The following is a 12,412-nucleotide window of genomic DNA, read 5'->3' as shown; positions in this document are numbered from 1 at the left end:
CTGGCAGAAAAGAGAATACAGAGAAAGTTCAGGTTCCACCTTTTGCTATACTAAAATAGCTCAACATTGAAATTGCAATCAGGTAGAAAAGAGAGAAGAGACTGCAGAATGGATCAAAGCCTTTTGGGTCAATCTAATTGCGTATTACTCTCACAGACATGGCCCACACGGCCCACATATACAACAGAAGAGAGCACAATTAAAATGGGTACCTGCAACCTGCCAGGCCCTCTGCCACTCATCCAGTCTGTAGGCAGAACAGGCAGAGGCCACGAAACCCACCCAGGCGCCTCCACCGAGGACATTTGGCTGCTGGGGCTGCTGGTTACCCCTGCAAAGGTGCAGGCCCTGCTCAGGTTCCCCTTGCTGCTCTTTCGGACACTCAGCTCCTTCGTGGGGGAAACATTCAAAGGAGAAAGAAGTCTGGAAAAAAGGTAACAGAAAATACAGAGAGAAAATGAGACTTGAAAATAAGAAGAGTTTTTGAGATTTGTTAAAATCAAAGCCCTTAGTGAATATGCATTAACTGATTTTTTTAAGACTGATCACGTGACTCTGCTTTGAGGATTTCACGTGTTTGGCAAAAGCTGCATCCCATCACACAAAGTGCTCTTCGCCACCAGCATCCTCTTCCTGCCTCAAAACCAGCTGGCACTTGAGCAGTTCTGAACTTCATCCAAGGCCTAAGAATCCCCTTTCCTATGTTCTCATCCTCTGAAATAGCTGAATAACAACAATTGAAGGTTATCCTGAGGAAGGTGCTTGCCTTTGAAAATCTGAGCCCAAGGAGCAGAATTTAGGCAAAGCTGTAGGCAAATGCTGCAGTCTTGTCATCTGAAGTATGTGGCAGCTTTACTAGACAGCCACGCTGCCAGCTCAGCCACAGGAAACAGAGCTTTGCCTGAGCGTGAGAAGTGTCCCCAGGCAGCAGGCAGCTTTATTTGGGCTTGAGATCTTACAGAGTTTTAGCTTTTGCTCAGGCCTTGGGCAAATCTGGCATCCTCAGAAAGGTGTAGTGATGGATCTGCAGCTTTGATTGTGCAGGAATTTCAGGAAGCCCCTTCCTTTCCAAGGCAAAACTCTCTTGAGGCAGCACTACTCAGCACCCTCCCCCTCACACGCTCTGTATGTAGGCAACTCGCTCCAACACAAAACTAGTAAGGGACGTGTCCTGCCGCCGTTCCTGGTCTCTGTATCACGAAAGAGAGCAAGCAGCACATGCTAATTCAGCAGAGTCCTGAGTGAGTGTAAAAAAACCCACAAATACTGTGTACTTTGTTCTACTCCTTCCTCCAACACATCCCTTGGAAAGTTTTAAAGCTGAGAGAGTGAATGGAGACACACGCGAGCACCTGCTTCACACACAGGCTGCAGGAAAAAAGGACAAGGTACCTGCCCTGGGGGCAGCACGGGATTAGTCCTTCCTGGGTGGAGGAGCCCCCCTTGCCTCACTGAACTTCATCAGTTCCCCTGTGCCCATCTCTGCAGCCTGTTGAGGCGCCTTTGAACAGCAGCACGACCCTCTGGCACCTCAGCCACTGCTCCCTGTTAGGCTCAGCAGCAAACTTGCTGGCCCTTCATGGGTTAGAATGATCAGAGGAAAAAAGAAAAACAAATCATGACATTATTCTTTTAAGGTCATTATTTCCTTATTTGTTTGTTGAGTCCTGTCTATGACAAAACTTCCCAGAAATTTCCCCAGCATTGATGTAATGCTGACCTTAATTCGCTGGAGCCAGCAAGAGAGGGAGCGCTGCTCACCATACTGTCTAAATGCACACACAGCTGGAAGGGGATAGTTAATTAAACAAGAAGTCATTTATCTAAGTGCCTATTTAATCCATTCACACCACTGTTGCATTTATCCTCGTAAATTCACCTCACATATCACATCATACATTTACAATCTTAATGCTGTTATAACTGACTACTGCTTCGTCTCTTTGCTTGCTTTCTTAGATGACTGCTTTAAATAGATTTTACTTCAGATCCTGAAAGCAGGATGACAAAATCTTTTTTCAGGAAATTATTCTACCTTAAGCATCAGCTTTCGGAAATGCATCATCTGATTTTCTGGGAAACTGCAACTGTTGTATTGTTAAAAAACAGAAGTCATAGCACTTTGCTACACAGGCTGAAATCATTTTTGCAAATGTACAGAGGTTTGTATTAGACTACATTATTTCATAAATCAATAATTTAAGAAGTTATATTTTGTTTTAACTGATCAAAATATTTCTAAAAAATTAAAGCTAAGTTGCATACAATTTTGAGTTCCTAAATGTGTAAACTCATTTGGATATATTTGGTTGCCTAAAATTCAGAAGAAAAATTGTTAAAGGGCTTTTCATCTCTTTGTTTTACTGACTGCTTGTTCTTATTCAAAGACAAAGGAATTTTATACCACAAAGGTTAGTCAACATATGATGATGTGTTTATATTGCTCATGTGTTGTATAGCACAACATGCAGAATAAAATGTAAGTTAGAGCATTTAAAGTTTATCAATAACTTTTGGGAAGTCCCATACTGTGATGTTTCAATTAATGAAAAGATATATTAAAAATAAATGGGAAATAAAATGTCTAAAATGTTTGGAATAACTCTGTATTTAAATAATTTTTAATAACTATGTAATTCTAAGAGAAACAAAAAGATGAAGCTTCTGAGAAGAGCTTCTCATTGCATCCTCTGTGGAGGTGTCTTAACTTCTGGCAGGTTTAAAGTTTTTTATCCTCATAGTCAAGTGGGTCAAAATGTCTGTTCATAGGAAATCAGTGAATTATATCTATGATTTTTCCCCTTAGCTGTATTTTTATTTCTTACTTCAGAAGAGCTACTACCAATACAATGATCAGATTTTTGTTCTTGTTCAAGCAGAAAGCAAATTAATGCTTTTGCTGGAACTGCAGCAGGGTTGAAGTTGGTCCACAAAGACCTCACTAGGCTTTTGAATGCTCCTGAAACAAATGGGTGGTTTTCAGACCTTTACTGGCTGCTTGCAGCAAGGTATTACAAATATGTTCACTCACCAGTGTCAGCCCTCCAATCTCCAAATATGAATTTCCTTACCAAAGTCTGTAATAGTATGTAAGTGAATTAACTGTCCTACCATCTACACGCAGTGACAGAGGCATATTTTCCTTTCTTCAGTTCACTGCTGTCTTAAAAACTGAGCTCAAATAACCTTAATTCAGTGTTTAAAGCACACAATTTAAAGAAAAAATCTCTAATTATGCAAGTATTAAACTATGCTGAATTACTGAGTGCTTTATATGACTACATTTTCCAGGTTCAAATTGGGAGAGAAAGCTCTGCCCTCCTACAGCTCTGTAATTCAAGTCAGGCAACCTATGTTCTATGGGGCTTTTCAAGAGAAAAGTTTTTGGCAAAGTTTTTAAAAAAAGTGCATGCCTAAAGCTACACCGTTAGGTGTTAAGCACCAAAATCCTTAGTTATTTATCAGGAAAATCAATACACATTAGAATGGCTTAATAGTCATAACGACTTTATATTCAACAGCAGTGATATTTTCTTAACAGAGCAGAAAAATTGAAAGATCTGAAAAACTGCTATTTTTCTAATTAAAAAAAAAAAAAGAGCAAGCCAAGATTTTAGCCATGTGATTCTGTAGCCAACTGTATGTACTGATTTGTGGCTGTGAAAGAGAAAAGCTGGAATGAGCTAATTCACTCTTCTCATGAAGCTTCAGCTACTCAATTTGCAACACATGACAAATAATTCTAGACAATTGTTCAAGATTTGTGTTTTTTCCCAGTATGAAACATTGTACAACAATGGTATGAGAAAAACTATTATAATCCTTAAGCAGTCTCTAAACAATAGACTATTAGAAAATGATAAATTCTCATGTTCTGATGCTGAGGTCATGCTTTCAAACTTTTCTGTGTAACAAAAAGTACTACAATTTTATTTTAAAAAAGGAAGCTCAGTGTCAGTACAATTCCTATGACTCCATGAACTGGATCCAAAAGAGTAGTAGGATTATCACAAGGTTTGGTGACACTAGAGGGTAAAAATATGTGACAGAGTATGAAGTTAAAAAAAAAAATCTGTGCTGGCAAATAAATAAAATAAAATAAATAAATAAAAAAATCTTTCAGTGCTTTTCCATGCAGCTCTATGGTGCTTTATAAACTTGCTTTATTTTAGTGTAATTTAAATGGATGATGGCTTGAGCTATACTAAAATGCAGGAGTGCTGAAGTTGCCACATCAAGAAGTTAGAGGCCACGCAAGGTCTCCATGACCAGCTTAACCTATCCCACACCCAAGTGGGTGCTTATTTACCTGTTTGTTTTACCAGGCTTGTTCCTACAAGCAGATTAGTTCCTTCATCTCGGCTGCGGCTCGTCTGTGTTGGTGGTGGCTCTCGTGCATCCGGGAAGCTGGGCTTGTCCTCTCATTAGCAGGACATGTTTACGACTCACTCCAACGACTGTGGACCTGTTGCTTTGGTGACCTCAAACCTTAATGGGAGAAATGATCCCGGAGCGGACCCACAGGAAGCAACATGAGGTAGTAACGTATTTTCCAGTCCTAACAATACTAGTTTTTGTGCCCCTCTCCCTTTTTTTTTTTTCTTTATAATGATTCACCATTAAAGTATCTATTTATATAAAGACACAAGAATTAATCACAATAAATTTCATTTAAAAATAAGAAATGTAAATAAAATCTCTGCACGTGCAGATATCTTCTTTCAGGCCCTCATCCTGCCTTGGTATTTATTAAAATCAACCTTTCTGCCCAGGAGTTTGCCTAAAGGAACCTGAGACTTTCAAATGAAACCCTTTGGGCTGTAATTCTGGAGCAAAAGCTGATTTTGTTGCATCACTGAAAAAAACCCAAGTCTTTTTATCATTACCATATATTGTAGGAATTGCTTTTTATTTACATACAGTGCAAGCAGTTATTCCAAACATGAAGATTTTCCCAATAAATAAGGTCCAAGCACTGCATTGCTCTCCAAGCATCCAAACAAGCACGTTTCAGTCCGCTCTTACCCAATCTGTCCCATGACCGAGTCAGGCTTTCCTTGAGATCTGGCCAGCTGCTGCTGGCCACCCCAATGCCCTGACGCAAACCTGCGTTTCCAGAAACACCTAATGTACCTATAAAGGAGGAAACAGTGAATATTCGGGCCTTGCGAGCACGTCTTTTTGTGAGAAGGTGCGAGGGGAATTTCCCGTGAGGAATGAGAGGGACCCAGCACTGCTCTGTGCCCACCAGAGAGGCTCCCAGATGGGGCATCGCCATCTTCCTCAGCCTGTGATGTGTGGGATGGTGCTTGCTCTCAGGCATCAACTGTTGTGTTTTATAAATATATTTGTATATATCTTTGGCGCTCTGCTTATGAACATATATATTTATAAAAGGTCGCAGGCCACAAGCCAGTCATGGGGCAGCAGAGGAGGGTAGCAGTGCCCTGCGGCGCAGCGGGGCTTCTCCCTGCCACCCTGCCTGAGGGTGACGTGGGCGGGCGCCATGTCAGAGCGACGGCGCCCCCGGACAGAAGGACGGAGGTGGTGGAGATGGGATGGCAGCCCACCCAGCGCCTACAAGTCCCAGCATGCCCCGCGCAGCCACGCCCCTCCCCGGGCTGCCGTGCGCGCGTTGCACGGTTTGTAGTTTTCCTCCCGGAGGGGGGGGGGAGCGGCGCGGGCGGGGCGGGAGGCGGCGGCGGTTGCGCAGTGCGGCGGCGCGGGCGGGCGGCGGTTCTAAACCGCCCGGGCGGCGGCGCCGCTCGGTTCCGTGTTTGCGCGTCCGCCCGCCCCGTGGCGGCAGCGCGGAGCTGGGCCGCCCTGCCCGGCTCCACGCGCGTCTGTCCCCGCGGCCGCCGGGAGGCTCCTCCGCCCCTTCCCCGCGCCGGCAACGAGCGCGGCCGCGCAGCGCCGCTTGCCTCGGCCGCGGGGGAGTCGGCGGGGTCGCTCCGAGCTGGTGTCTCCCCCCCACCTTCGCCGCGGGATGTTCTCCAGAAAAAGCCACGCCGATGTGAAGAAGTCCACGCAGAAGGCGCTGGACCCCAAGAAGGACGTGCTGACCCGCCTCAAGCACCTCAGGGCGATCCTGGGTGAGTCGGGGGATGCAGGGTATCAAATACTCTCCCTCGCGCCCTTTATGTTCTTAACTCTTCACCTTTTCAGTTCTCCCAGCTTTTGTGAACTCTCCATCATGTGAACAACAAGGTCACACTGAGGCTCGCCAGTCTCTTCCAGCAGGAGCAATGCAAGAACCAGGGGGAACTTCTGTTCTTCTCCTGAGGGAAAACGGCTGGTAGATGTGAGCTGCTGTCTGAGGAAAAACCTCTGAGCAGGGGGGGTTGGCTGGGCCCTGATCCCTAGTTAGCACCAATTGCCCAATTTGGATGATTTCCTACCCTACCTGATGTGCTGTGATACCAGCTTTTAGGATCTTTGCCTCTAAATTTTTTGGGATATTATTATTGTGCTAAAAGGTGACTTCTGCGTAGAACAGGTATTTAGGCTTTTTCTCAAACATTAAGTTTCCCCTGAGAGCGTCAGGAGGGGTGGATTATGCCTTTCTTGCTATTCCAGGAAATTTAGCCAGGTCTCTGCAGTGAAATAGAAATATTTTATTCAAATTTAAAAGCAAGTAGTTGAGATGCTGTGCATGTACTAATAAATGAAGTATGCCAACCTGTTTTAAGTCGAGTTTAATAGAGAGCAAGTTTGGGTTAATATTTTGTGGTACTCGAATAACCCTGAAAATTCCAACATCAAGACTTCTGTGAGTTGGGTATGCTATATTTATATCTCTTTAGCTTTTATCTCAAAAAAAAAAAAAAACCCTGGATTTAAAATGTGGCTGTGAATTGTGTACTTGGTAGTCTAGATAGATTTTGCTGGAGTACTCGTGTCATCTGATGATCTCTCCTGTTCTTCCTGATCCCTCTGTAAATACTGAGTGGTGTGTGTGTGGATGTTATAAATTTGACATAGCAGCACAAAACGTTTAACAGAATCACCTAAGCTGCTCTTTTGCTTTTGGGTTGCCAGGTTATTTAGAGTTTGCTTAAATACCTTAATACTTTAAGGTATTTAACCTTTGCTTGCTCAGGTCTTAAAAGACACTGTTTATGTGGGCGTATGTTATGTGTTCATTCAGTGTACTGTGTATTGGCTAAGCATCTTTCTCAGAGCTGCTAAATAGTAAATGAAAAGTTAATATCATTATGAAGCATTTGAGACTTTAATAGAGAAAATACACCCTGAAGTGATGTACTTGAATTTGTATATTAAAGTGAAAAATTAAATCTCAAAATAAAAGACCACACCCTAATATTGCTCAGAAGAATAAATAGGAACATAATCATGGCAAATTATCCAAACCTCAAAGCTGTGAATGTTTAGGTACTCATAGTTTTCATTTTGACAGAATTCTTTGAAGAAGAGCTACTGCGTTTCTTGGTCGAGTGTATGTCACGGATGTGTTCTGGGAGTAGTTTTTGCTCTGTAGTTAATAGGAAGGTGATTGTGATTGTTTATGATCTGATAACCTAAGAATTTTCCTTGGAAGTAGATCAACATGTTGGTGTCAAACAGTTTTAAAAACTTTTGTTTGTTTGTTTTGTAATAGAAGGTATTTATTTTGGGTCTGTGTTAGGGAATATGCACTTACTTATGCTTGGTAAGTCAATAGAGTTTTGGCATGTGTAGAAAAAGATTTGAGCTCCTTTATTTCTCTAACTGTAATGCTTGTTTATGTGTGTATGTGACAACATCCTGGTTACTTAACCTTGGAAAGCCTGCTGCTTAAACAAATTGGGAGTTATTCTGGAAGGAGTGGAGATCTTGGAGTTACGATATCTGTGTTATAAAGTCTCTTCCTTATGTAAATAAGGGTGAAAATACAAGTGATGGAAATAGGATGGATCACTAGACTAAAGGCAGCCAAAGACTCTTTTTCAAATCCATGAATGCTAGTGTGAAATATGTCTAGTAGGATTCATATTTTTCATACAGACTGTTGCACGTAGGTCTCAACTTTGCTTAAAATGGTGTCATAGATTGAGAACTTGAATGTGCCCATCACTGGGTATCCTCTTAGCACTACCCTGCCTCTGGGTAGGATTGTACCTCAAAATGAAAGTGTGATCATGACACAGGAAGGCAACAGCAGTGCCCACAGAGCTGCCATGGGTAACAACAGCAAAAACAGTTGTGTGGTGTTTAACTGAGGACTGTCAAATGAAGTGCTAAAGCGTCCAGTAAATTATTTTTCAGGTTGTGCTTCAGAAGGCTTTCCTACCAAGTTAATATTGGTGAGTTCTAGATAAGTAAAATGAATAAATAGCTTTTATTATTTTTTTTTGCCATCTGAAAAGCAGGTAGTTAATCCCAGAATTAGTATTTCTTTTTTCCCCCAGTAAATGCAAAGCTACAGGAGCAATTAGTGAAATGTTAGTGGTGTGCTTTGCAGTGCCTAGCTTTGGAAACTTACTTTGACATTGAGTGACATGAGTATTTGTGATGTTTTTGGGAGAACAGTGTAAAAGTATACTTTCTGCAGTGTTCCTGGCAAGATTAATCTGCTAATATTGATAACGCTTAATTTGATACTAAGAGGTCTTTTTATAGCTTTAGAAGGAGTTATTTTAGTGGTATTTTATGATTCTTTTTCAGGGGTGAGGCTGAGATTTTTTTTTTTTTCCTGTAAAGTACACTTAGAGTTGGAAGTTTGGAAGGGTTTGAGTGGCCCCATGTCCTGCTGTTAGTCAGCACATTGCAAGTTTCTTGACTCTTCTGCACAATCCCTGTTTAGGAGAGTTGGTGAAAACATTAGTATTTAGAAAATTCACTTAAGACAGATTCCTAAGAAACAAGGAGGAGAAACGATGTGTAACTTGTACTTCATGTTCTAGTAACTTTTAAAATCTGCTGACTCATTTCAGTTAGATTTGGTTTATATGAAGGAATCTCAAAGACTTGTTGTTGTTAGGGAGAGGGTCCTATGATAGTGACTTACCAGGAGAAAGAAAAGCAGAACTTGGCCACTGTATATTGTGCTCAGGGGCAGCTCTCTGGTCAGTCAGTATTTCATGTAGCTCTGCTTGAACCAGGGTGTGTGTGTGTGCTTTTTTTTTTTTCTCTCTGTTTTAAAGCTGTGTGGAGACGGGGCTGTTGCTCTGAAACAAGTATAGCTTTTAAAGAACAAAGATAGTCTTTCCAGTGTTCAGCGTGATCAGATTTCAAGATTTGCTACCTGAAGAACCTCATTGGTAGTCTGAAGTGTTACTGGTTAGTGGCACTTCAGATTATGTTTGAGATTAAGAGTATTTTCCTTGTAACTTTCCATTGAGAGGCAAAAAGGTTTGCAAGTGCTGCAGCAATGTGGGAAAATATCTTTTTGCGTGTGCTGAAGACACTGCATATGATGGTGAATGAGAAAAGGGTAGTTTCTCCTCAAGATAGTCCTTTTGAAAGAGCTGTGCTCAGAGAGAGCATAGAAACTACCTGGTAGAAGGGTCTTTAATAGCTTATTATTGCTAATCTATTTACTTATTATTTTACTCTTATTTTGTATGTGTTTTATGGGTTTTTGTAAATATCTCTCTGATCTAAGGACAGTATTTTTGCTACCTGCATTAACTAGCTAATATCAAAAAGAAATTTGTGTGGGTAAAGTGCTAGAAGGATGAGTGGGGAGCCACCCATTTGTATCACGTTCTCAAACTGCCTGGATTATATTAATCCTTGCAGTGAGTAGCAGTATATTTAAATTTGAAATGTCCAACCCCAATTACCTCAACCTTCATAATTTGGCCTCAGAGTAGCTTTGAAGAGTGAACGTAGTGGTGGGGTCCAAGAGGGCTAGTATGTGACGTAATTGGGGATGTCTTGGTCAAGAATTTGGAGGCTCATGGGGTTCATATGGGAAAAAAATAATGTACCATTAATGGTAATGTCTTACGATTCATGTACTCATGTGCTGCACAAATATAACTTCAAATATTTTAAATAATTTTGGGAAAGTACTTATAAATAAGATAAGGTTTTAGTATGTTTTATGAAACCATCCTGCAGAAAGTTTATGCTAAAGGATTTTAGTCTTGGCTCAGAGAGCTTAAATTTCTTCCTTTTCCATCTGCCTTAGTGAAACAAACTTGAAAAGACAAGAAATGTGGCAACTTTCTCTTCAGACATGGCTAAAACCAGAACATATCTGTATGAGGAAACTTTGGGCTTGTGATGATTCTTGGATATGCCCATCTCCTGAACATATATGAACATATATGTTACATTAAGTGCTTGTGGCAGGAAGATGCTGGGATGGAATTTTCAAGGTTTTAGGGCATTGCCATTTTTCTCTGATGGAGCTGACAAGTGGGACAAACAGAAAAATGTCTAGCAGGAAGACTTTGTTAAATATCTGTGTCTTAATGTTCTCCTCCAGCATTATGAAATTCTCTAGGTAATGCAGTATATAATTCTATTGTGATGAATTGCCAATAGCCTTGTGTTTATTTTGCTAATTGTGTTTCGATGATAGTTGGTTCCTGAGCTGTGAATTTTCAAACGTGTCGATAGCAACTTTGCTTAAACTTTCCACTCTCTTCTGGTGCAAAACATAAGTTAAGCTTGTTCAGACAGAGGAGAAATAAAGCACACAACATAAAGTTGTTTTTTATTTGAAAAGTCAGTAGTATAATTAAGCCTTCATTGAGTTATTTCATTCCTTGCCCCAGACTCACTCACTTAAGCTCTAATGATAAGCATTCTCAAGACACCTTTGCTTGCTTTATGTTTTGCTTAAGACAATTCAATTTTTTGTTGCTCTTTTGTTAGCTTTAAATGCACATAAAAGAACCTATTGATATAGGAAGATAAAAATATGCAAAAAAACAATAGGGGAAGTATGAAGGAAAGGGATATGTATTAAGGAGTTGTGGGATCAATGAAACCTGTTTTGGTAGCTTCAATTCTACTCTCTGTGCAACATTGTCTTACCTATCCAAAATAAGACGATGTTTTTTTTTATTTACTATGTCTTTCTGGTCACTAAGTCTTTTCAGAGCTGAGATGAGGCTTCTGTGTGCCGAGCTGATGAGGTGCTTTCTCTGCAGTGATCTCTGTCATATTGGTACAATTAACAGCCTGAGTGACAACACAGAATATAACCAGCATATTTGAGAATAAAAGATAACCTTTTAAACTTATCTATCACAAGTGAGAATTCATTTTAAAAATAGACTAAATATTAGTCTTATTTTTTAAAAAATGCTGACTCAGCACTCATGGTATTGTAATGTCATAACTTTTTTTTCAAATACAATGCCTGGAAGCTTGAATAGTATGGACTGTTTTTAGGATAGATTTAAATAGTGGTTTAATAAATGGTGCTGGTGATATGAAAGTTTTTCTTTCACAGCGATTTGTCATTTTTATTAATCACTCAAAGGTTTCCCATGGTAGTTTTTGTATAGCATTTTTAACATTGCAAATTATCCCTGTTAATGATTTTCAATGCCTGTTCTTGGATAAAAATATCCTCTTTATTGGAACTTATCTTTCAGTATTTTCTTATTGGGTATGGTTGAAACACTTAACATCTTTGTATGTCTTATTACATTTCCTTCTCCCCCCCCCAGCCCCGATTCTCAAGAATTACTTTGTCATGACCCATCTTTCATCAGTAAAGGTGCTATGAAAAAAAACTAACACTGTTATGATTTGCCAGTAATTTTGATGTTATTGCTATTTACTCTCTAATAAAATTAGATGAGATACCACATGATACTTCGCTTTTATTTCAAAAAAGGGGATTAACTTGGCTTTGTGTCATTCTTATTAATTAATGTTTTTTAGTTATAGCACTATGCTGTGTAGCTCTATACTTTTACAGAGAGCTAAATAAGGATAGGCTCAATACGAATTTTTAGAAGCAATCAAAAGGGCTTCAATTTTTTTCCATTTAGAAATGACTTTGTTGTATATATTGCGTAAAACTTGAGATGTTAGTATCATTAAAAATTTATTTTGTGTGTGGCTTTTTTTTTTTTCCTTAAGTGTATTTATTGCCTTGCTGAATGGAAGTTTCTTTCAAAAACCAAGGGAAATTTCTTCTGGGCTTTTATGGGTTTTTTTATAGTCTCTGGAGTGACCCTTTAGGCCTTTTTAAAGCTTCTGGGGGTGAGGCTAGTAGTAAGTTTATCATTCACCAGGTATGACTTCAAAATCTTATCTGCTTTAAATTATACTAGAAGTCCCCCAATTTTTAAAGCTAAATATAAATAACAAAATGAAGTGAATTTGAAAGCTCATGGAATTAAGATTTTTAATTGCATAAAAGAATGCAATAACATATGGCAGTTAATAAAAAAAACAAAAAGGAACACTCATGATTTAAGGACCCCCTCCCTTCCTTTAATGC

The 12,412-nt window shown here is 40.0% G+C and overlaps 1 protein-coding gene across 1 annotated transcript in view; it reads left to right on the top strand.

Annotated features, from left to right (window-relative positions):
- Positions 1 to 5,935: 5,935 nt before the first annotated feature.
- The window catches only part of RALGAPA2 (Ral GTPase activating protein catalytic subunit alpha 2), a 117,132-nt gene continuing 110,655 nt past the window's right edge, over positions 5,936 to 12,412 (top strand). Inside the window, exon 1 of the mRNA XM_088530355.1 lies at positions 5,936 to 6,092. Within this exon, the coding sequence (XP_088386481.1) occupies positions 5,987 to 6,092 (106 nt within the window). The 5' untranslated portion in view covers positions 5,936 to 5,986. The remainder of the gene's footprint in view (positions 6,093 to 12,412) is intronic.

This window comes from Tinamus guttatus, unplaced genomic scaffold (assembly GCF_059628265.1).
Source record: "Tinamus guttatus ecotype Peru unplaced genomic scaffold, ASM5962826v1 Tinamus_guttatus_pri_ptg000367l, whole genome shotgun sequence".
NCBI classification, from domain to species: Eukaryota; Metazoa; Chordata; class Aves; order Tinamiformes; family Tinamidae; genus Tinamus; species Tinamus guttatus.
The sequence above is the reverse complement of the archived record's forward strand: the minus strand, read 5'-3'. Positions and strand labels throughout refer to the sequence as shown.